This window comes from Ostrea edulis, chromosome 1 (genome assembly GCF_947568905.1).
Source record: "Ostrea edulis chromosome 1, xbOstEdul1.1, whole genome shotgun sequence".
NCBI classification, from domain to species: Eukaryota; Metazoa; Mollusca; class Bivalvia; order Ostreida; family Ostreidae; genus Ostrea; species Ostrea edulis.
In genome coordinates, this window is record NC_079164.1 from 84,320,514 (window position 1) to 84,347,369 (window position 26,856).

General features: G+C 34.3%; 2 protein-coding genes across 4 annotated transcripts in view; one reads left to right on the forward strand and one right to left on the reverse strand.

Moving 5' to 3' along the window:
* Positions 1–2,213: 2,213 nt before the first annotated feature.
* LOC125677980 (serine/threonine-protein kinase NLK-like) lies at positions 2,214–21,266 on the reverse strand. Of its 2 annotated transcripts, XM_048916104.2 has the most exons (11): positions 20,844–21,256; positions 18,596–18,725; positions 15,159–15,214; positions 12,711–12,817; positions 12,319–12,404; positions 11,238–11,447; positions 7,926–8,114; positions 7,280–7,478; positions 5,873–5,966; positions 5,434–5,486; positions 4,751–4,839 (listed from the first exon to the last, which is right to left on the reverse strand). In XM_048916104.2, exons 1-10 carry the CDS (start codon positions 21,032–21,034, stop codon positions 5,444–5,446), a joined length of 1,305 nt encoding a protein of 434 aa, XP_048772061.1. In that variant the 5' UTR covers positions 21,035–21,256; the 3' UTR covers positions 4,751–4,839; positions 5,434–5,443. The 2 variants fall into 2 exon arrangements, with proteins under 2 accessions (XP_048772055.1, XP_048772061.1); XM_048916098.2 differs by lacking the exon at positions 5,434–5,486 and having other exon boundaries at positions 2,214–4,839; positions 20,844–21,266.
* Positions 21,267–21,513: 247 nt separating this feature from the next.
* The window catches only part of LOC125677944 (carboxypeptidase D-like), a 38,491-nt gene continuing 33,148 nt past the window's right edge, over positions 21,514–26,856 (forward strand). For both annotated transcript variants that reach the window (XM_048916055.2, XM_056163662.1), the window contains exon 1: positions 21,514–21,635. The gene's annotated coding sequence lies outside the window, so the exon portion shown is untranslated. The remainder of the gene's footprint in view (positions 21,636–26,856) is intronic.

Consider the following 26,856-nt stretch of genomic DNA (forward strand, 5'->3'; position numbering starts at 1 on the left):
AGAACACACCCATATGTAGCCCTTAGTTGGACACCAGAAGGAAAAAGAAAGAGAGGAAGACCGAAGGAAACGTGGAGAACAATAGAAAGAGAGAGGAAAGAACTAGGTTTTGGGTCATGGACAGAGGAAGCAAGATCAGCCCAGGATAGAAGTAAATGGAGAGGACTTGTTCATGGCCCTATTCTCCACGAGGAGAGAAGGAATTAAGTCACAGTTGAATTGTTGCTCTTTTCGTATGAAATGATATCATCCTATCAACCATTGAATTGATGACATTGCGCTACAATTGAATTGAAGGGAGTAATAATTCAATTAATGTGTGCATGAATTCAGCCGGCACCCCCCCCCCCCTAAATTTTTCAAATTTAATGTAAATCGTGGTATCTTGTTTAGAAAAATGTATTAAACGATAAAAGAAGTAATAATTTCTTCCACTCCCGGAGAAATAAATGACGAAATCATTTGATTTCTCGAATTACTTTATTGGGAGAACTTAATTTTTTCGAGAAAAAAAACTTAAAATTTGCGTCATTTTATTTAATTTCACCTTATAAAAAATGATAGAAAATAGTACAAATGACTAAATAGGAGATATATTTCAAGCCCTATAAAATCTGTAAAATCCAGGAGCTTCCGGGGGGCTTTGTCCCCTGGGCCCCCACCAGGGCTTCGTCCTGGACCCACTTAGGACTTCAAAGCGGCCCCCAGACCTGAAAGTGTCCGCAATTCGTGGATCCGCCCCTGTTGAAGTACCACAGCATGCTTGACACAATGCATATCTCACGCCATATCGTAGCATAGAAAAATAAAATAAAAGCATAGAGAATGACCAAGTTGAATACATACATGCACATTTGCAATAGTACATGACTCTTATATGTGGATATTTGCATAAAGGCATTTTATATTGATATGTTTTCCTGCGGTGGAGTGTGAATTAAATAATGTCCAGAATCGTGAGAGGAGGATGTGTATTTAATTAGCTTCACTCATATTTTCCCTTTCAAGAACTATTCAATACAATCCAAAAGTATTTTGCACTTGTATGATTATTTTATGCACGAGTTTTACACCGTATAAAACTGCTATAATATATCAGGATAAAATTCTAATTGGTTTTCTTTCTAAACGTTATCAACTGCATGCATGGTAGTAATGAGACTGTTTACTTGCAACATCGTGAAATGACTGGTAGACATCAAATCGCGAGAATATAAATTCGTGAGTGATCTGTTAATCAAGAATATAACATGTATTTCAGCAATATGAAAATAAAAGCAAGTTCTTGAGATTTTCACTATGTTTGCATGTAAAACTTTTAATCATCTATTGTAGCCCCATCTTAACCCTGGGGGCCATGGTTTTAACAAACTTGAATCTGCACAGTCAGGATGTTTTTATGTAAATTTAACTTTTCTGTCCCAGTGGTTCGAGATTTTTAAATGAACCAATCCTTTTTTGCATTTTCTTGATGATCTCCCCTTTGAAATAAGCATGGCCCTTCATTTGAACAAACTTGGGAATCCCCTTCACCTTGGGATGCTTTGTGCAATGTTCGATTGAAATTGGCCTGTTGGTTCTGAAGAATTTTTTGAAAATTTGTCTCTATTTTCACTATCGCCCGTTCATTTGAACTAACTTGAATCCCCTTCACCCAAGGATGCTTTTTGCAAAAGTTTACAGAGAGACAGTGATCAGAAAAACTCAAGCTTTCAGCTCAGCTGTGCTAAAAATCAAATCAGAATTTCCTTTGATTATGCTCATCTACACGGTATGTCCATATCAAATACAAAGTTATGCGAAATTCTGTTCAGTGGTTGTGCCGATAAGAACAGGACTGACAGAGGCCAAACTGCAATGGGGCATAACTCACTAGAGAAAAATCAAATCGGAATTTCATGAGAATAAGCACAACTATACTTCAAGTCCTTATTTACTAAAAGTTTCAAGAAATTCTGTCAAGTGGTTTCAGAGGACAGGTCAAAAACATTAATTACACCTTGCAACTCGTTGCGTGGGGTGTAAATATGAAAATTTGGACTTCCCAACATTCATCCTAAATACCTTCAAGTGCGTGTATATTATACTATCATGGCCTTGCAACAACATTATTTGTCATCTTTTCCGCAAATAAATGTATAGAGAACGGCTGAAAATGCAGCTGTTTTACCCTACAGCAGGACAGTTGCCTGAATTTATGACTACAGATTCAATTATATTTGTATCATTTGGTTTTATTCATTCTTAAATACATGTAAAAAGACATACAATATTGCATCTCCAGAGTCATACACACATCTAGAATTTCTACAAACAATAAATAACCTGGCATTTTTCTCCTCTTGCCAGGAGCAGCATCTACAGCAACCTCAAACAGAAATATAATGACTGGTCATGTGACCACCTGAATAAGCAGCATCTTTTACTTTAATTTTTATACACCTGATTTTGTAAAATATTTCAGAAAAAGGAAAATCACTTATACACTTGGGTTTTCCTTGGCCAAGTTTATACTGACCTCGTATAACACACTGCTTCTCTGACAGATTGTAAAATATACAACTCTACAAATTTGATGTTAAATCTTTTCTGATAATTAAAATTCATGAAATAACATAATATAGAAAATCAATGTCTAGCATGATCTAAAATATTTAAGGAATTATAACATACATAGATACATACTATACATGTAATGGCTATTTTAAAAAAAACACACATTTTTACACTGACAGGAGAAAATGTTGACACCAACAGTTTCACTCATAAGACAAACACTGGATCATTCTTATCCATTGTGAACAACACATGTTAAGCACCACTAAAATAGATTCCTTTGGTTTGACAAGATTTATCCACAAAGCATGAAAGAAATGCTACTGGTATTATAGATTAAGTTTGAACTACACTATTTGTCATTGCATCACACACAGGCTTACATTGTGGCCGGGAATGCCCATCTGTTCGAAATTTTGCAGATGTCAAATACTTTGAATTTCAACATAAAATACACATGAAAGACTTCCGATATGATATTAACATTATGATGGCTCATACGAAATTTACTCTGCATGCATCCTTTCAGATGATGTAAAAAAAAAAAAAAAAAAAAAGTAAATAAAAACCCAGTATGAACGTCACTACTCACTTGATGTGTATATATATGATCAAAATCATCCAAAATACATTGTATACCGGTAGCTATAAAAATCGCTACAACACCATAACCCATTGTCAGACAAATGCAAATATATATATATATATATATATATACTTACAAATCATCCACACATATGACACATGATAAACTATTGATTGCTATTATATTCTCCAAATACTTAACAAAAACTTCATAATCTTTTAATTCTTAATTCAATAGAAAACCAAATTTATAAAGGATACTTGCTTTTCATTGTTCATAGATACACAGACTCAGGAACCATGCTCTTATTTGCATAAAAAACAGCAACCATTTAATCAGATGTCTCTACACACAAAAACACAATTCTAGGTGGTTAATGAGAATGTACACATATAGAGAGGGACACACTTGGAATGCAGTTTACAAAGTGACTCCTTATGAAAGGGGAGGGAACTACAGACAACCAAAACATGACTACAAAATTGATAATTTCAATTTTTCCACACTCATCACTTTTCCTATCCATTTGATACCTGACATGGATATAAGGCATTGACAAATGTAACACAACATCAATGACACTAAAGAGTAACCAGTCTAAATTCTGAAGTGTGGTCACATTCCGATATAATGCCTAATTCACATTATATTCCTCTTAGTTTCGTCACAGAAATTCATAATTGGTAAGATCAATAAAATTTTCTCATATTACAAATAAAACTGCACATCTAAACATGCGTCAATGAAAAGATTACACTTGTTGTCAACTGAAATATTAATTACCCAAGACGTTAAACAAAAAAACCTTTAAATTCTAAAGGCTGTCATTATTGTTCCCTGAGCATGTTGCAATGATGTTTTGAACACTTGCTCTCAATATCTAAGCAATACATTTTCCGTACAAAAAAAACCTTTGAGTTCATATACCTCCCATGAACTTAAAATTAAATTATTCCATATTAAATATAGTAATTCTCAGTTGTTTAATGCAACTGTGCATATGCTGTACAAAAAGGAAAAATCCAATATATTCTACATAAAAAGAAGATAAATAAAATGAGATCACATTTCGACTTTGTAATGCATGGACAGTTGCTATCTGCATTAGAGTAATACTTAAACTTACATGTTGCATTGTAACACATGTGTCTGAAATGGCAAATGGACTTGTTACACTGTAAGAATTTACCATGTTATATGTACAATCATATCTCAAACCATACGAAATACCAAGTACATGTATCTAAATGCCATCTCTGAGTTTTTCATTGTAAAATTTTTGCTGAGCAACTTAGGATGGAACAAAAATGGAATTCAAATGGAGATAAATAATGGATCAGATCAAATGTAACATTGAGTGGCTTAATGAGGGTTGTCTCCCTTTGATTACACCCGCACAATGAATGCAAATACAACAATGTGAAATGACTACTGTTTAACAGCTGCAGTTCAAGATTTATACAAAACTTCTCACACTGGGAGCACCTTTGATTTTATATGCATTTGAACTCAATTGCAAACGTTGGAATTCATTATGTTTAACCCAAAGAGATCCTCATTATAATAGAATTACATTGCATCTGTTTCTCTGTACAGAATTGGTCCATATTTGTTATCACAGGTTTCTGTTGGTGTGGCAGTTTCACTCCCAAACATGTGGCGACGGAGGGAGTTCTGAAGGTTGGGCGACTTGTGAACTGAAATGTAAGGAATATAATGAGTCAACTAATTGAAGTGCACTTATTCCTGACTTATTTTTGGTGATGGAAACTGTACAAATACCAATGACCATATAAAGAAACAAGCAAATCGAACATGAAATTATTGACAAACAATACCAATACAATGTGTTTTTAAGAGAGGCTGATATAGATTGTGGGTTGATTTTATCATTTTAATATTGCCTATATAAATAGATTTCAGTGGTTGAAGTGACTTGGAAATTCCATTTCTTTGAAATATTCCTTCATTTTCTTCCCTCGTAGTCATAAACAAAGCAAAACATGTTCATTAATTAAGTTTTACATAAATCTTTACTGAATGTTTTCTACAGGCGGGAGATTTTATGAGTATGAAATTAGAAAATTTTGTTTAATTGTAAAAAGATGGGAGAAATGGTAATCAAGGATATCTTAGTTATTACTGAAGCTCAGGGGTTTTAATGACTGCAAATGAAGTGAAGGGGAGTCACTGCAACGATGAATCACAAACAAGCACAGATAAAAAAAAAAACAAAAAAGCCAGGCATATGAGATGCTAAGGTTTCTGCGCGACAATTCAAATTTTCTCACATGAGCACATCTATCTGCCCCTCTTCAAAGACCCCTCCCCGGTATAGGGTACCCTAAAACACAATACAAAGTTTGTCAGTATACAGTTGCATTTACAATGGTGCTTTCAATTCTTACACTTTCCCATCTAAAACAATTTTGATGAAAAGTTTAGAGTTAATTTGATAAATAGGTTAATCCAAATTGATGTCGCATACAATCGCAATATATTTGTTCTAAATCCATGTCCAGGATATTTGCAAAACTGTTCACAGTTGCAGTGCTATCCCCTTTACATAAACAAAGTTTAGTAAGTTGGGTTTGATACATTGAAAATAAACAGGTCTCTTAATTATGTGCGCTTCCATAATTTTTTTTTGGATATCAAATTCACCACAAAGTTAATAACATTTCATATGCACTACAAAACACACTATGATTCAATCATTCTATACCATACCTTGCAAAATTCTTGAATGACATGGAATTGGGATTGAGACATAAAGGAACTTTGTTTTTCTGTTGTTGTTCTATAATGAATTTGTGTAGTTTTTCTGAAGAAAAAAATAAAATAAAAATAAAACCTAGTGGCTTAAGACAAATAACCTGGAAATATTCATAAAAATATTAATTTTGAAGAACTGGGTCAGAATGCTGCAAGTTTAATTTCTGCATACCGGTATCAAAATTTCATGAATCAATACATTGTTTCTAAAACACATGGTGAGTTTATTCTGAGAATTCATTTGAGCTGCGAAAGTTCTACAAAGATTGAGTATGGTACATACAGAATTTCAGCCCAAAATTACCAAGGTAAATGTAGAAACATCAAGAAGTGGTTTTAACAAGATTAAAACGTTAATTACTCATCTTTGAAAGGCAAATCTTTTTTAATTAGGAAATGGAGAGCATGTGTTGAGCTAAAGGATATATACATAATTTAATACTATAATATCATCTATAATAGATCACTTTGTTGCTTGATGCCTACGCTCGTCCTTTTATAAGCTGAAATAACTGTTTTCTTTTAAAAAGTAAGGGAAATTCAGTTGAATTATACTTTGATTTGAACAAAATGTACGCACTCCAGCAGGACACTACTGACTGTACACTTCATGGTCATTATCCTCTCATATTACAAAGTATTTCTGCCATCTCATTCTAAATTTTATTCCAGTTCTTATAACTACATATAGCACTAATCATATCTTATTCTACAGTAAAAATTAATCAAAGGACTATGTATGATAACAGTCTTTCTGGACCCTCATAAAATAAAAATTTAAAACTGCCAATAAAAATTATCTTCTTTTATTTTATAAGAAATATTATGTCCATTAGTTTCTCATAATTTGGCTATTAAAAAAATAAGTCATTTGCAGTTTACAACATAACAACACCCTTCAACTTGTTAATACTATTTGTTTCAATGGCATAAATATAAATTTTGTCCAAGTCTGCACTCACATTTTCTAACTAGAAATACTGCATGAAAAACAACTATTTTATATTAAAATACTGAAAATTGTACAGAACATTGTTTATGTTGCCATAATTCCAATACATCATTTTGATCAAATTGTGAATAACAACTGCACTGCAAAGGGATTCTTGCACAAAATACACTGGATTTTTTAAGCCTCATGCCTGTTGATTTTGGGAGACAAACAGAGCTCTATCATACATAGTCCTTTATAGTATATTGCACAGCATAGGCTTTGCAACTACACAATGAAATTGGGATTGGAGTTTGTCTTGCAACATTACAGAGGGCTTGAAATTATACAGCAGGAAATACTTAAGAATATTTCACACTCTTTTTCTTTAACCTTTTCCATTTGAACTCAAAGTCAGCTACTATATATACCTCTGCAATGATGCACTGAAGTCAGTCCATCTTCGAAGCCATAGCTGAAAGGCTGATGGCACACCGGTTCAAAATCTGAGGTATACTGGCGTCCCGTAGACGTGTTATGGCAACATTTACACATACAGGAGTGGTAGCGCAGCCTTCCCTCATCTAAATAAGGGTGAGCAAGGGCATCAGCTGCTTTTATTCTTTTTTCCTACAAAGAGAGTGCATAATGATGTTATGTATGAAGCCAAGGTTATTTGGTTACTGACAGAAATCAATAATTCAAACCTTGGAATAAACAACCCTGATATTGCGATTTTTGTCTACAATTTTTTTTCTTCTCAAAAGAAAACCCCAAACTAACTGTCCTTGGTATAAAAACCATAATTATTCATTTTCAAGTTGGAATAAAACAAGATATCTGTATATTGATTGGATATTTATTGCTGATGAGTGTGCCCTTGGCTACTTCTCAGCCAGTAATGGAACATCAAGTCAATATCCTAAAGACATTCACTGTATAAGCTGTGAGACAGGGTGTTCGATAAGATAATTCATGCATGACATTTATCCAGTCGTTTACCCTTTGACCTGTCTTTAGTCCTTTCACCCCAACATACACCTTTCACCAAGATACAACAGACTTTAGCAGACTTACTGGATCAAACACAAGCATGCGACACAGGAGATGCACAGCTTCATGGGAAGCCTGGCTGGAGAGAGTGTACAGTGCAGCTAGGGATGGCGGTTTGTGTGCTGACCGCAGAATGTGAGTCTTGGCCCCTTCACAAGCTGTTTTCATATCTTCAAGGTTTGGAGTGCCCAAAAGATCTGTGATCAGGTCCAGCTATAAATATAAAAGTATTCTTTCAAAAGATGCATCATCTTTCATCTAATCTACATATGGTTTCTTTGGAATTTATCATTTTCTGAATTTTAACAGTTTGGTCTAGAAGGACGCTTCAAATACTAAGTTTCGTTCAGTTCACTTGTTCTACATCCTTCAAGAATTGTTCACTCGTGCTGAGACATCATAAGATGTAGGTGAAGTACCACAAATTTAGACCTATGTATGGTAATGAGGGTTCTTTAACATGGCAATGCCTGTCACAACACAGGACCTCTATTTTCAAGGTCATATCTGAAAGACCTGCAACTCTCACCTCTAAACGCTAAGCATTTGGCAAAGGAGTAATCACTACCTATCTTTAAGCCTTAGGTTTGACATAGACATGGTACGAAAGGGGCTCAAACTCCCGACCACAAAGCGAAAGCTTTACCCACTGAGTTATCACGACCATTCTCAAATAATATGTGGGGCACCCGTAAAAGTGAAAAATAAAATAAAATACATAAAACCCGAATAAAGTCCAAGCCTTGAACTCAACAGAAGACAGGTGAATGGCCAAACTGAAAGCCAAATTTTTGTAATCAAAAACAATCCATGAAGAGGTCATTCCTCTTGACTCATGAAGATATTAAAATTAAACAATAACATGAATGGACCAACCATATAAAATTAATCATATACACAAATTCACATCGCCAAAATGCTTCTTGTTATATCAGTTGAAAGCTGCTGTGTATGATATCAAATTTACATCTTTGTGTGACAGATGTTTGCTGTTAATGACCAATTTAGGTTCACCTGCATCAAAGCTCCTCCAAAAGGTTGATTAACTCTCACAATACTTGTACATAAGACTAAAAGCATGCAATATCTATTAGTATATGTTTTTATAACTAGCACTATACATCAAAACAGCTTATCTTGCAATTAAACTGCAAAGCCTTTGATATTTAAAAAAACACCAACATTTTAGTTTAGAACATTTTATGTGCTGAAATGTTAACTGTTCAGTTGAGGTGGGATATTTGGGGGTTGGATTAGTTAAACAGGTACAAAGAACCTTTTCCATTGTCCACTAACAAGTGCTGACACGTACAATCACCTGTGCATTGTGTGTTGGCCAGGTGAAACATTTGTCCACTGGTCAGCTCAGTGTCATCCCCAGGGCAAAAACCATCACAAGGAGCCATTTACTTCATTAAGCTATCCATATTTGGACCCAACTAGAAAAGTCCATTTCATTAGGAGCCCATAATTCATGCTGCAGATGGATAGAAAGTCAAAGCCATGTTCAGCACTTTTTATCTACCATACAAAGAAAGTATCCCCTCTGAAGTTCTACAGAATGCATCAGAAACAACATATTGATCCAAAACTATGATCTTATTGCTTTACTTTTAAAATTTCCCTGAGGAATTGGTTACTAATGTAAAGAATATGTGTTGACAAAGGACTCGCACCTTTGTCATTGAGGTTTGTTTACAAGATTTAAAAACAGTGACCTGGATCACGCCTTATCAGACTTGAGATCTTAGATTAATGACCTCGAAGGCATTCCACAATTCTGCAGAGTCAGACCATTTACTGCCACAATGGCAAAGAAACAACAGCAGTGCACACTACTAAAATCATTTTAAAAAACTGACTTCTAACTATTGAAGTGTCTCTTTATCCATTCCTTTCTGACAAGTACTCCCTCTGACCTATGATGGCAACTGGTGACTATATAGCAATGGTGATTAAGGATTAGCCAGCTATTCAGTGATTGTTGGGAGGGTATTTGTGTACTGTTGGATGATCTAACAATACAGATTCCCATCATAAAAGAGCAGCTTACACACACAACAGAGGAGGAAAAAAACCCATCTGTTACTGCATCAGGAAGGCTAGCCAGACACCACAGGGCACTAGCTACACCAAAATTTACTTTTGATCTATTTCTGGCAGATAAATCATCCACCTCTGTGTAAATCTAGCTAATATGGCACAGAATATATTAATACACAGATTTGAGTCAAATTTATCCCTCTGTCAGATCACAACTACCAACATTCATGAATAATTGATACATGAAATTGCTGCGCTGTTAAAAATCCAGGTCATTAATAGAATCTCATTTCTAACAACACATTATGATCAGAGTTATAGTTCAATGCATCTTGCTATATTGTACTCATGTTATTTCGTAGTAATGAATTATTTGCCATTGCACATTTAAGCATTGAAAGCAAAAGGTATTCTTTATTACTTCATCATTTTCACCAAAATCGTAGTGCAAATTAGTAACATTAAATAAATGAATTTTTCTTCAGCTAATCATGCTTCTAATCAGTGCTGTGAATTTTTATCACTAAAGCCAGTGGGTGCTGCAAGGTAAGACATAATGTAAAGCTTTATGTACCAACGTCTTCCTCTCTCAAATTTAATAAACAAATTACCGTCATTACAAGATAATTATATTAACTTTTTTCTTCAAATATGAAAATTGCACAATTTTGGAACACATGTTCACTTGCACTTGCTAAAACACATATGTCAGCTGTTGATATGTTGCTTAGTAACTTTATCTTACAATAATATTGTCATGTGTTAGTGGAAGCATATCATATTTATGCAAGCCGAAGACAACACCTTATTTTTTATCTGATAGAGCACAACCTGAATGCATTTTAGTTGAACAGCTTGCAAACTAAAGACACACTTCCTATCACAGTCAAAACAGCAGTGAGACACATCTGAAACTCCACAGACCAATATGACAACCCACAATTTAAACACAATCATTCTGATGGATCTTTGTGTGAAACAAGTCAAGAGAAAACTAAAAAGTCCACATTTTTGCACTAAAGTTCCAAGATCCACAAAAACAGTATTACAAAAGATTAAAATTCATCCACATCTCTTCCCTCAACAAGGTCCAAGATCCACAAAAACAATAACAGATTCAAATTCATCCACATGTATGTATTTACACCTCCAGTAAAATAAACCTTGTGATGTACTGACTGGTATTTGTGGTAAAAGGCAGTACTGCATAGGAAATTATACAGTATTTAGTAACCATATATATCCATGAAAACTAAAAATTCTGCTTGATATATTGTATATCTATGTACAGACCTGCTGAATGGGACTCTGGGCCTGGAAGAGAATTCGACGTCCCAGTAGTTCAGCAAATATACAGCCAACGGACCAGATATCGACCCCTGAGTTGTAATGTTTGGCCCCCATAAGGATCTCTGGAGCACGGTAGTATTGAGTCACAACCTCTTGTGTCATATGGATGGATTCATCTGGTTCTTCAATTCTAGCTAACCCAAAATCACAGATCTGTAACATACAGAAGATGTGGGTCAAAAATCACAGATCTGTAACATACAGAAGATGTGGGTCAAAATCACAGATCTGTAACATACAGAAGATATGGTCAAAAATCACAGATCTGTAACATACAAAAGATGTGGGTCAAAAATCACAGATCTGTAACATACAAAAGATGTGGGTCAAAATCACAGATCTGTAACATACAGAAGATGTGGGTAAAAATTCTCTTCCTGGTTTTACAACAAACAGCTTAGTTAGAGATTTTTTTTATCACAAATTCTGCTCTTAGACTCGAGTAATTTGTTGGACTGTAATGATCTAAGATAACTTTTTTTCACTGTTCTGAAATGTATCAAAGGATGAACAGTATGTAGCCATTTTGCTAGAAAGATGAGATTAAAAAACTTTTCATGCAGGAGTTTTTTTCCTAAATGTCTGAAAACAGAAACCTTGAATCTCTTTGTAGAAAGAAGAGAGAATAACACTTTCTTTTCGACCTAGTTTTCTGAAAATTATTTTGAACTCATTAAGCTATTAATAGGTAAAATAATTCTTTTGCATATATTAATACACTACATCTACTGTAATTAACAGGAAGATTTCTAAAGCAATTAACAAAGAGGTAATATTTCCTTCAACATAGCCTAAGCGAGAAACTGTATTTGTAGAAACATTTATCTTTTACACAGATCACATTGAAAATTGTACTTAGTGGGGCTTGAAGTCTCGCACTTTCAGGCAAAAAGAGAACTATGTCTTTGTTGTATGTCTGTAGGAGTTCTTTATTTTATTATCTCAATCTAATGACTTAATGAAGTAAAACTGGTGTTGCATGCAGCTAGCTGATCCTTTAATCTCCAGTGTAATTGGTACAAACCTTTAATACACAGTTGCTGTTGACTAGTAAATTCCCTGGTTTGATATCTCGATGTAATACACGTGCAGAATGGAGGTATTTTAAACCTACAATTCACAACACCATTCATTAGCACATTCAATGACATTTATGTACTGCGATAATCGTATAATATTTCATGATGTTTACCAACATGACATGCTTTAACATGTTGTGTAATACATTTTATAATATACACATTCAAACATATCAAAAACATGTTACAGACTTTGTTTTATACATGTCCTTCAACCTGAACTTTTCCAACCTCAAGTGACATTTAAGCTTACAAAATATTTTCCCTTCTACATGGCATTTAAGTTTTTTTAGTCTATGAAAGTTCCACTGAGTTACTACTACATAAGTGATCTCACCTCTGAGTATTTGGTACAGAAAGACTTTGACGTGGTCTGATGTGAGCGGCTGAGGGGAAACAATGATTTTATGCAAATCACTTTGCATCAATGGCGTGATGACATAACTAATAACTAGTTAAGGAAAACAATTATGCATAAAAGGTAGTATCACTATTTCACTTGTGACTATTTGGATGGATAAAAACATTCAGAATGAAGTTTAGAAATGGCACACGCAGTATTCAAACTTAAGAGCTGAACAGTACATAAAGAGCACTAAACATTTTACATTGCACAACATCCTAGTCAGGCTGCATTGTACTTCATTTCCTACTCATTGTTTGTAAAACAATGTACTCAACAAAAATGAATCAGAGATGGATTCTAATTAAAAATTCTATGTGAAATGAGACTCAATCACCATGGCAATATATTGTCATCAAGGAAATCTTTAACCTGTCAACAAATCTTGCTCAAGTAATCCAGGTTTCTGAATTTCTCATACAATGCTTTTACCACCATCCAATCAATATCAGGGTTAAGCCACAGTACAACTTTCTACAGAATTTCTTTCTCCCAATGGCTTCCTGTGTCAGAAAACTGTTATTCTTCTCTCTCTCAATTATCAATGATTAAAATTCTGCCATATCTGCCCTGATACATGTCCCTGTTCCCTAGAGTTATTTTAATCTTCAAAAAATAAATATCCCTTCCATCGTTAGCTTTTCCTAAATATCCAACATTGAAATTTTAAAATCATTGATCAATTTTTTAAAACATTGTTCGTACTACAATATATATACATGCACATATTGTAAGACTTTTGGACAAGCATTTCATTCAAGCCTCAATTTCTGCCTTGATCCTCTAAGTGATTATTTTGACTGATAAGTAGAGTGCTTCAACAGAAATTCCTATGACAAAACAAATACTGTTGATAACCAAATTTTAAAATACTTATGTACCAAGCCTCCCTCTACCCAACTAGAAAAAAAAACCCACCCAGTCAATTTTTACAAGAGAATCAATGAAAAATGTCAGCTGATGATTATCTCTGCCTAAAGCAGCAAATTAAATGAAATTTTCTTTCATTCATTCTTTGGAGAGAACAAGTATTTCTCTCCTAAATTATTTAATCAAGCACTATTATAGGGACTTATTACACCCTTCCACTGTTACATAACCATTAAATGTCCTTCTTAGCTACCATTCAGTACTTTGTTTACATATACACTAGTGGTCCTTTGTCCACCCAGTGGAAGGACTGGCTACAACAGCCTGTCCAAACAGGTCAACATAAGGTCACTATCAGGCATGGCTTCTCTTTTATCTGGACTGTAGGTGGATGATAAACTTCTAAAATATGTTTAAACTTTAGCTAGTCACCTCAAGTGAACAAGTGCACTTAATACGGAGTACCAAGTGTAAAGTACAAATAATTGTTCCAGAGGACTTTACTGCTCTGTAGTACAATCTATTCACTATAATCTAACTTGTATCAATATTGACTTTGCCTACACACAAATCGATTGCTACAGATTGTTTTTCTTTTTCTTTTTTATATACATGCATGTCTGTTATGTTTATATATATAATATTCTCAAAATAGAATCCATCCCTTCATATTGGTTTTTTGGCATGATAACACCTTGTAGGATGTATATCAAAAATCAATAGCTACAGACATTGCTATTTATATACTGAGTAATACCAGTTGGACTACGAATTGTACGAAGATTACTGGTACACAGTTTAATAGGACTATCAATCCCATCCCGGACTAGCAAACTTAAGGATTAATCAAAACAAAGTCTAGACAATGAAATGTGTACAATATGACCTTTCCAAACCCTAGAAGTATTGCCAGGTAATCATGCACTCTCATACTTCCCAAAAGTTATGACTGTTTAATTTACCACTAAACTTTAGAACTTAAAGTATAATTAGTCATTACTGCTTATGAGGGTGTTGTTGAGCCACAGGAACCAAAAAATACAGGAGTCTTAATAGAACCTGGTCTGACTTCTGAGGACAATGGCACAAAGCTGAATTATTTGTGCTCAGTCTGACACAATGGTAATACAGGTTGACATAATGAAGCCTTAGAACAGTCACCTTTTAGGTAGTGACAGAGCTCTATTTGATTTTTAGTCAATGAACTCGTTAGGTGCATTTCATACTAAATGTCTCTCTGACATGAAAACAATGATCAAAGCTATTGAAATGTTAATCTTTACATTACTTAAGAACTGCCATTTACTTCAACTGTTTAAAGAGTTTTCAATCTTAGAACCACTATAAAAATTTACTTTTTGTATGTCCGTTTTCTGATTGGATGAAACAGACTGTTTTGTATCCTGTCAATTGAACAAACAAGGATGTGCCCTACAAATTTCCTCCTTTAGGCCCTTTCCTTGCGTACAGGGGAGGTTTGATTACGGGATAATAAGGAAACAAAAAGGATACACTTCCTGGAAGAAGTCAATATGAGGTGGTTGTAAGATGTCCAGTGATGATAATACCTGTCAATAAACACAAATTAGTTATAGGTCAAAATAAATTTAAGAAAAGACTCGCCAACATCTTAAACAAAATAACACTGCAAATGTGAAAGTGTACTAATAACAGAAAAATATGCAGATCATGCATCATGAGATTTCATCATTTCAATTGACCTACATTCTTCCCAGATAATTGCATCACTACAATGACCTATTTTATGAATGACCCCTGCACAACTGGTCATTGATCAGTCCATCTTCATTTTGGGGTCAGAAGGGTCTTTATACATTTCTAGCTGACAGTTCTACAGCAGCACTGATTTAACTGTCATGTTAACACTACACACTTGCTGGGCCCTTTGGTCGTTACGAAAATAATTCTACCATTTAAAAAATATTTTTAAAAGGGGTGGGGGTGGGGGGGGGGGGACCATGTCACAATCATATTCAAACAGATAGTGCCAAATAGAGCTAAACTAACTTTTCTTCTGGACAATTTTTTTTCCTTTCAAATCTGCATCTTTCTTTTCATAGCTTCATCTTTTTTCGCATCTACATCTGACTGAGTGCAAACTGTTACGTCAAAACTCATTCAATTCCTTTCTATGACCTACATTCTAACTGTAATAATTTGCAGGATACAAGCATGAATAGTTCACTTTTCAATTCAGAAATGTTTAAATTGTTAATAGATTAGATGTCTATAGCTTCCTTCACAGTGCGTCACAACCTATGCAGTGTAAATTCTTGCACCTGTATATTCAGGTGACTTCAAATGAAAGGTCAGGTCCTATATCAGCTTACACCCTGTCTGAACCTTGCACTGATTGATAGCTTTCACTTCTTGGTATACAACTTATTCCACTTTACTTTTTAGAATTCTCTTAGTTATCATTTTTGATATGATAAAACCCAATTCTCAAATCACTGTCAAGTTTTCTTGTCTGGTAATAGACTATACTGTGTGAATATTCAAGATAGTTTTGTGCAAAAAATATCGCTGTAATGCAGAATATGTAAAGTGAGATTCAATGGGACAATAACCATAGTAACACTAAGCAGGCCTTCTCTGGATACTAATTTGGTATACCACAATCCACTGTAGTTTCGGTTTTGTTTGTTTATTTTGGTGTCTGATACTTTATTGCCAAATTCAGTTCAGAGCAGATAACTTTGATTATTTGATTGAAAATCACTTATTTTGGGATTCAATTCGTCATCAAAATGGTGGTAATGAATGCAACGACATGAGAATGAAAATGTTCCAGCTGCTTCTCGCATTGCTGTGAATGAATTATTTGGTTTTTAAACATATATATGGATAAACAATACAAAATTTCTGTTCAGTGTTTACCATTAAAGTGTTTATAAGAGATTGTTAAATCATGAGCAGCATGTCATGCATTTCAACCTCATATTAGTTATTTACATTATCCATGGTTTATGAGAACAATCTATCTTTGCTGGTTCTCTATAAATTGTAATTCTCCATAAAACACTGCTGTGAACAAGACTTTTACACGCCAATTTGACACTCAAGTGACCTTTTGTTAAACCAATGTCCCTGGTTACTAAAATTTCATAAATACATAGTAAATATAAAAATATCTACTTGCACAATAGGGACATATAAAAACATTAGAAGCATGGAGTAGTCTTTATATTATAGGCAATATGCAAAATGACCCCATGTTTTTGTATATAACCCAATAGAACACACTAGACATTTTATTCCTAAAGTGTATATCAAAAGTAACAGTATGGCAATAGGACTGGAGATACTGAAACCTCTGGAGTCTAAGACTTCCTTTGGCACTGCTTATAAATGGTTAACTTTGACTTGCAGTGATTGGTCTCTCTCACGAGTGACCCCCCCGAATTCCATTGCTAACATGGATGCTTTCAGAATATGGACAGATTAGGTAGAGACTGGTGCTGCTAACTCATTCAAATGTTTTTAAAGTGTTTTTAAAAAGAAATTTTAAAAAACCATTTTGTGGACATTTTCTGATTGATATCAGCACTTGGTGTATTTCATTTATTTAATGGATCACATGTAGGCTTACCTGAAGCCAGAAATTTTAATTGAGGTGAGCTGCGTGGAAACGGGGTGGACACGGAAGAGGACTAGCCTCTCCCGACAAGGTTGAGGTACAGGGAAATCATCATTTTTTTTTTATGTAAACGCGCTATTTTGAGATTTCAATAAATTCACAGTGAGAAACAAAATAAGTTTAAATGCAATGAGACAGAATCGTTCTTGTTCTATTGTCGTATTACTTTAATTAGATTTACTTGAATGATGCATTAGCTATATCCTATATATGGAATACTGAATTTACTTTTTATAATACTTAACATTGTTTGTCAAATAACGATAATTGTTCTTTAATTATACTAAACTAGTCTCATCACTATAAAGACATTTCTTTATATCTAAACAAAATGTACACGATCAATGACTCGAGAACCAGTATATGAATAGCATTGGTGTGAAGTAAATTGATACTGCTATTTGCTTCTTAAACTTTCACGATTGTTTATTGTCTTATGTGCACTTGATTTTATTTCAATTCATTTTTGGGTAATGAAAATTGGGAAAATTAACACTATACAATTGGGAAAAAGTTGGCTATTTTGCAGTGGGAATGGGTCATTTTGGTGGCTCCAAAATACATAATTGAGAGCCCTGATGTATTACAAGAAGTATCATATTGGGAGGTGTATACCCTTTCAGCAATAGTCCTTAGACAAGGGTATGTTGCATTAAAAAAAAACCCACTTCAATAAGTAAATTTTTAAAAGTTTTAAAAGACAGGGAATATCAATATTTTGAAGTTTGACCTTCATAAATGCAATATACATGGGATTGTTGGACATACTATTTCTAGAATTAAAAAAAAAAGAGCTGTTTATTAATAAGCAGCTGCCTATGACCATTTCCTGTCAAATCTGATGAAACTTTCCATGAATTCACATCTGGAAAATTGTGTTATAACCCAATGATGAGCTTCACCACTTTGATAAGAACAAAGAAGTGCATACAGATATAATGGTTTTAGTTCATACATTCTTAACTGATAGATGTTGCATTTTGGCAACCACAACTTCATAAACTTGCATGTTAAGTCAAAAGTCTTCTTTTTTCCCCCCACTTCATAATTTTATACACACAATGAAATAAAATGGATGGTTTGGTGTGGGTTTTAAATGCATGCAAAAGGTTCATTATCCATAAGAGTGATATCCAAGATTTTTTTTTAAATAGCAAAACCATTCATCAGTACTTTATGGGTTCATATGACAGAACTAGGTCAGAGGTGGCCAACGACCTAATAAAGGATGTTGTGTTTTCAGTCTGAAGTGATTAGAAAGGAGTCAATGACACGGTTCAGTACTCACATTGTCATGCTTGAAATGACACAACATCCGTAACTCTCTGTACACTCGCTTGCAGGACACAAGATTCTGGAAAACATTCGGCATCTTCTTCAAAGCTACCCTTTTACCATCTCGTGGATCAGTCACTGACCTTAAAAATAAACAATAGTAATGTCAATGTCATACTTCACAAATCGTAACTGTAAACAATTTTTGTCCTCTTAAATCAAACTGAACAGGCCATATTTGTACACAATAACTGACCTCGTTTTAATAAAATGCATCTGGAAATTTTTTATTAAAGCCAATAATTTATTTATATTTCTGACATGTATCCTCCCTCGACACATCTGACTTTTTCCCCTTTTGTAAATATGGGACACTTGCTGTAATATTGCAACACAAACAGAAAAGTATAAATTTTGACAAATGTGATGCCCAATGCATTCATGTATAGACTAGAATGTTCTTAGGAATGTGTCACCTGTGAGGGCATCAGAGATAATTGTATCAAGTGACCTTCACATAAGGAATATGCATGCTAAAAATCAGTCCTACCTCTTAAAACTTTAGAAGTTCTAAGATGTAACAGGCAGACAGATGGACAGCATAGAGTGATCTCTTAAGTGTGCAGTCATCACAAAAATTTATTTTCCTTATTTTATCAAGTTTATCATTAGACTACAGGGTGACCCTTCATAAATCCTAACATGATAACATTTACAGCATTCTCCAGCAAGTATAAATTACAGAACATTGCATATCTGTGATCTAAATCTATCTGAATACCCCGTGATTCAGAGAGAGTGCATCCAAATTCAAAACCTAAACATTTGGAATATTTCATATAAATTTTTATTTTTAGTTTATAAATCAATGTTAACATCATTCCCTGTCAATGTTTCTACGCATCTATCATTTCTGGTCTGATAATTCAGAAAATTAATAAACATGATAACTTTTGCCGTATACAATTATTAAATTCTTATTCCTCCCTAACCTTTTCAACATGTGTATGTTTGAAAAGTAAACAGTTGAAGCATGCAATCTTTAAATTCAAAATACAAACTTCTTCACTTAAACATCTTTGGAAATTAATTTGTAAATGTGTTAAAAATGTATTTCCCATTAAAAATTAAACCATTTCCCTGTCTCTATTGACATACAAATTTCTTTGCTCGGAGTGCTTGCTGATGAAATGCAGCATTCCTTTCAGTGTGTATGGTTTGGTATATGTGTGAAGAATCTAGTTCACACACTGACTTTATTACACTGCAGATGAGGGTAAAATCCCTGCTGATTCTACAATAAAGCTCTGATCAGCAGGGAGTAATGCTTACTATGGCTTCAGAGGAATGAACTCTGTCATATTGAGAAATATGTATTATTATAGCTTCTCAGGTAATATATATTTATTTCTCTGCAAATCAAATGTTTCGAAACATGAATATTTGTAATTAATAACATTATTTTATTGATGAATTATCTCTCATCTTTTAATAATTAAAGATACAGACCAATAAATATTTATTCATGGAATATTGAACCTAATTCTTTCTTCTTCTTTTTTTAAAGAAAACATGGGTTTGTTTTACTACACTGGGAGTGGAGAACAATGGGAAAAATTTCAAACAAACAAAAGATGAATTGTCATAATAACTTATTCATGGTGATATCAAAGTAGGTGGGTATATTGGCTTTAGTAAATAGCAGTGATGACGCAAATATTTTTCACCAGCACTTAAAGAGTACAGTATTTAGAGTACACTTACATCATAATAATATGGTTACAAAAATAAAGCACCAGACAATAATAAATAACAATGTTCCAACAAGTCAACATGGCATTTAGAGGATCCTCTACACTGCTAAATACATCTCTGTAATTAATTCCTATCTGTATTAATTCATAAATTGAACATTTCAAAACAATGACAGATCTATGTGCAGTTACTTTGTTTTCTTTTCCTATATATGCATTCAATCAAGACTTTACTTAGACAAATAACTAGAGGACCATGTGATGTCTTTGTTTAACCCCGGGACAAGGTCTTGTCAATGAACAGCTGATCATTGCAACATGTCACACAAAGAAAACTTCGGAAATACAATTTCTCTACATTTAATATGTACAGTTCTAATGCCTAATTAGCAGTAATAGTAACATCGAGTAACGCAAAATTGATTTTCCTCAGAAACACATTTATTTCGTGCTTTCCGTGAACAGACTTGAATGGGGAACAATAGGGGTCGAATTTTCTCTACTCACCAAACGACACCGAAAGCTCCATATCCTATCGGCCTATCCGGCTGAACGTCCTGTGGAGGAACCACTTGATAGTATGGCACAGCCACAGCAGCCGTCAGAATGGCCTGTTGAGAGGGGGCCGGGGCAGGTCCGCCCTGAAATGCCATAATGTGACGTGCGTGTCGATGGCTCACCACCGCCATATCTTTCATTGAGTCCAGTCAGGTATCCGCACGTTTCCGTGTTCTTTTCCGCTAGTTACACTTCTATCATTTCCTTTCTCAGCACACTCACGTAGATGAGAGTCTCTCCTGTATATCTGGAGAGTTTGGGGTGCTAGTTTGAGTTAAAACTTAGACATAAAAGCAATTTCAACTGGTGTAGTGGGCTCACTGACTCACACGCGGAGAGCTCTCAGCACACAAAGAAGTCACGTGATAACGCATAAAACCTTTCCCAGGATGCTACATTAGGGTGAAAGGTCATCAAAACAAAGCCGGAAAACATTAACTTTAGAATAAAACAAAGATAAAGGTTTTATTCTAAGAAATGATTTGATTACATATAAACATTTCTTTATCATATATATAAAGGCAACAAACATCAGTCGTACTAATTAGTCAAAAATACGTAATAATTTCACGACTGAAAACACGTGGCATTTCTAAAAATAACACCAGACCACGCCTTCTTAACCTTTCCAAATCGGAAGTTTTAATCACAAAAGAAGGAAAAAAGGAGACAAAGAAGGTACCTGGGTGCACAAACCTTATCGTCCTTCCTTTGGAAGGACACAGCTAACAGGTTGAAGAAGTAAGGAAATACAAATATATATATTTTGTGTACTACGTTCTTGGGAAAATATATTCTGGCCTGCTGAGGTCAAGTAGCCTGCTGACTATGCATGATGATGTCCTTACTCAGCATCTTTGAATATGGCATCTTATTTGCAGACGAGGATGTTCCTGACCCTCTCTGATACCCCCTCCCTATATGTTTATTTTTAAGAACATATTCCATGGATTTGACACCTATTTTCAGTAAATTAAAAATTCAGATGTGAAGTGGTTAAAAAAAATTTAAGAACAGTAGTGAATGAGTGAGTACGTGTTGTGATATTGAGCATTTTTTTGTGTGATAACTTAATAAGTACTTATTCTAACACAGTTCAAATTTCAGAACTCAAACAGTTAATAGAACTTGCACATGACAAAGAAAGGGATTCATTGAATATGCTCTGTAATTTACATTTGTAAAATAAATTTTACTTGTTTTGTATCACGCAGTCTTCACCGTGTTCCAGAAGATGTTGAGGGAAACGGAAAAAAAACGGGCAACCAAAACCAATATCAGCAATTACTATGAATCATAACATATATACATTGTTACTATATATTCTTCATAATTTAAAGCACTTTATCACAATCTTATAAGGTATTTTATTTACTATACAATTTGTCAGGATTTCGATCCATTAATGAAAATTTACTTGCAGTTTGTAATTGTTACCAAAATTTTCATTTGTGAAACGGTTAATATGTATATTTTCTCAAAACAAATTACTGTAACCTATTCACGTTGCATATTTTTAGCTCATCTAAGCCAAAAGCTCAAGTGAGCTTTTCTGAACATTTGTCCATTGTCTGTTGGCGGCATTATCTGTAAATTTTTCACATTTTCATCTTATCCAGAACCACAGGGTCAAATTTTAATGAAACTTGGCATAAATCACATCCATTAATTGGTAAAGGGGAGTTAGATTTGTTCAAATGAAGGACCTGACACTCCCTTCAAAGGGGAGATAATCAATAAAAAGCAAAAATAGGGTGGGTTCATATAAAAGTCTTCTTCTCAAGAACCACTCGGCCAGAAAAGTTGAAATTTACATGCAAGCTTGCTGACATATTTTAGATTCAAGTATTAAAAAACATGGCTCCCAGGGATAGGGTGGGACCACAATACAAGTGAAAGTTTTACATGGGAATATATTGGAAAAAATCGTTTCAAGAACAACAGGGCCATGATTAGTCATATTGATATGCAAGCATCCCCATGTAGTGCAGATTCAAGTTCGTCTCGGGAGTAGGATGGGGCCACATTTATAGGAGATCAGAGTTTTACAAGTGAATCTATAATGATATTAACATCTTTCAATGAAATACAGAAGGCCATGATTAAAAGTCATATCAATATGCAAGCATCTTCATGTAGTTCAAAATTCAGGGGCCCTGGGACTGTCAGGGAGGGTCACAATAGGAGATCATCTTCAGGTAATTCAAATTCAAGTTTATCCATGACCCATGGGAGTAGGGTAAGTTACAATAGGAGATTGAAGTTTTATATGGGGAATATACAGGAAATTAATTTAAACAAATTCTTTTCAAGATTAGCAGGGCCACACTAAAAATCATATCAAAATGCAGATGCAAGGTTATTATTAACCCTGGGGTTAGAGCAATCTAATTAAAATCAGATTTCTTAGATCCATGCCGTATACTCTGCGTAAGAAGATCTGACATAACCCAACTACGGGTCATGTGATTGTGAGCGTATCTTAGGATCTGATTTTAATTAGATTGGGGTTTAGAGTGAATAAAATTTAACATTATGCATGTATTACTTGCTATAATCTTCTTCATGCATTTCTGAACATAAGGTGACAACAATTAAGGTCTCTCCATTGGCTTCTGTCATTTGCAACTCTGTTGACGTTGTTTCAGTTATAACCACTGGTTTTCTTCATTCATTTCCATTTCAATTTTCCTCCATGTGCACTTTGATCTTCCAGGCTTTCTCTTTCAAGGTGGTGTCTATTTGATAGCTCTTCTCGTTATACTCTCTATATCTAGTCTTTTCACAGGACATATATATTTTCAGTGTCTCTTTTTGATTTAACATTAATGTCTATAAAATCTTCCAGTTTCTTCTGCCATGCACTTCCTTGTTGCATACCTGATCTTCCATCTAATTCCCAAATTATTCGCCTTATACATCTGCCCTCAAACCCACGAAGTCTGCTTTCTATCTTCTTGTTTGTTCCCCAAGTCTCAGCAGCAAATAAAAACGCTGTTCTTACATTACTTTTATACAGCTTCATCTCTGTTTTCCTTGATTTCTTTTTTTTTTTTTACCTTTTTAAATGCTGATGCTGTTTTTCCAATTGTGTTGATTATTTCTTCATTTATAATATCTCCATTCTTGTTGACAACACTTCCCAGGTAGCAGAATTTGTTGATCTTTTTCTTGTGATTTCTATTTTATTTCTGTTTTCATGATCTTTAATTTGGTTTGGTTAGTTTTAAGGCCCGGCTTGTCTCGCCCTTCTTTCAACTTCATGTCTGTCTTTGCTGTTGTGAATGGCTGACTAAACTAATATCATCTGCAAAGGTGATGTCTTCCAATGTAGTAATAAATGTCTTGTGTATTTCTCATTGTTATTGCATCACCTTCCTCATCAACCAGTCAATACCCATTAGGAACAGGAATGGTGATAAAGTGCATCCCTGATGTACACCTGTTGTTACAAGAAACTAGACTGAAGTTGATCTTTCATGCCTTACTGAACATCTGAACCCTTCATACAGTTCTTTATGATTTGGATAATATTTGACGGCACTCCATATCTTTCCATTATTTTATCTGAACCCTTCATACAGTTCTTTATGATTTGGATAATATTTGATGACACTCCATATCTTTTCATTATTTTCCATAGCATGATACCATGGATTCTATCAGACACCTTCTCAAAGTCAACCAAGTTTATATACAAGGATGATCTCCATTCCTGTTTCTTTTCAATGATGTCACATAAGCAGAATATATTATCAATACATTATCTTTCCTTCCTAACCCCACTCTGTTGTTATCTACTTCCTCTTTCATTCTATCAAGTATAATCCTGCAGAGAATCTTTCCTGGTAAAGATAGTAGTGTACGTGATACCTCTCCAGTTGTTGCGTGGTGTTAGGTCCCCATTTCTTTGGACTTTTCACAGTAATACCTTCTTTCCATTGTTCAGGCACTCTCACTTTTCCCCAGATCTTGTTAGGAGAGTGTGTAAAAAATAACACTTTTTAAAATGTCTTGACTTTCTTTTATAATAATTATTTCAGCCTTGATGTTATCTGGCCCTGTTGCTTTGTTGTTCTTTTGTTTTCTGATAGATCATCTGATCTCCCCCTCTTTTTATTCTTAACAATCTATATCTACCGTATATACTCGCCTATAAGTCGGATTTTTTTGGAGTTAAATTTTGGTCCAAAACTCTATGTTCGACTTATAGGGGTGTCCTATGAAGATTAGTATTTTTCTGGACGGTGTAATGTATAGCCTAGTATTTTTTTAAACAACAAAAACATGGACGGAATAAACAAAATAGTAACTGCAATTTGTTGAGAATAAAAAATGAAATATTGATGTCATATCCCAAAACATTATTGAAACACGGATAAATAAATAAGAGTATTGATATGGAATTGATTTGTCGAGAAAAAATATCAAATATTGGAACATTTCTCAAACTATTATTTGAAACACAGGTAAAAATATTAGAGCATTGATTTGAAATTATCAACCAATTTTTTTTTTAAAAGTTCGACCGACTTATAAATGGGTCAATGGCAATTCCCTCCAAAATAACCTAAAAACTATACAACCGCCTAACCGACTTATAGGCGAGTATATACGGTAATTTTGAAGGTTGTTTCATCACAATTTCTCTTGTGTTTTCAAGGTCTTCTCTGTTGAGCACAGAGCAGAAGTGTTCCTTCCATCTCCCAACTTCATCTTCCTTTTGCAAGGTGTTGCCATTCTCATCTCTGATCTTTGAGCTTCCAGCAAAAAACTTTCCACATAATTGTTTTGTGGTGTTGTGTAAAGTCCTGCGGTCTCCTGTACTTGTGGCTGTTTCTGCTCAATTCTCTATGTGACCTTTTGTTGTCGTTTCTTTCATCTCCACGTACTCTCTCCAGATCACTTCTTGTTCATGTATTGTCTGCACCAGAAGTATCAAGAGCTTGGCAAACTTTGAAATCATGTGACTGCTGTGCATGAATTCAGAATAAAATGGTGTTTCGGCAGTTAATGTAAAGTCTACTATATTACATAAAATGAAAGTGAACATTCTTTATATAGGGAAAATGTCAAAATTCCACCCTCTCAGCTTAATTAAGCAGAAATTTTAATGATACATATTGTAACCCTTCTATATCATAGATTATGTGTGTAAGTCAAAACTAGAAATAGAGAAATTATTAAATTTTATCACTTATTTGGAGAATATGCTTTGGCAATGCACAAAAGGTGGAAATAAAACAATTGACAGAGAATAGGTGATAGGACTTTTTTTAAAAACAAGGTTACAAAGACTTGGAGAAAAATAAATATTGTTTGTTGTCTATACACACAGTACCTCAAACAGCACACATTTGTTTAAGAAATGGCTGTCGAGTTTGTTATTTACTAAAGGTGATTATATAACTACAATGGAGCACGGGCTAAGCCCGTTTTGGGCCCGAACTCTGTGATACCATAAATATAGATACAGAGTTCGGGCCCAAAACGGGCTTAGCCCCTGTGCAATGGAGTATGTGATAATTAATGCTAAATGTCGGGTACGTGGGGTGATGAACAACAATGGAGTATATGATAATTAATGCTAAATGTCGGGTACGTGGGTTGATGAACAACAATGGAGTATATGATAATTAAATATGGGATAATTAAATATGTGATAATTAATGCTAAATGTCGATTCCAGAAGTTCAAATTCCAGTTTGTATCACTCTTTCATGCATTGTAATTTTTTGTCTAAATTTAAATATTGGTTTATAACATGTATTTAGATTTGTGTGAATAGTTTTGAAATTTACGCTGCAGATATATTTTGGGACTCTCTACTTATTGGTGTTGTCAAATTAAATCCCAGGAAGAACACGCTTGAGAGCTCGAATTTGATTGGCTGGTTTTCAATTACATACATCTCTCTCATGAATGAAGTATATGGAATGATATTCAGGTCATAGATACACAC

Excerpts from the sequence above, each read along its gene's own strand:
- LOC125677980 (XM_048916098.2), bottom strand. The coding sequence starts at position 21,034 with ATGAAAGATATGGCGGTGGTGAGCCATCGACACGCACGTCACATTATG. Across the intron at positions 12,405-12,710 it reads TCTGTACCAAATACTCAGAG|GTTTAAAATACCTCCATTCT; the intron begins GTGAGATCACTT and ends TGTGAATTGTAG. Across the intron at positions 8,115-11,237 it reads CCCAGAGTCCCATTCAGCAG|CTGGACCTGATCACAGATCT; the intron begins GTCTGTACATAG and ends TTATATTTATAG.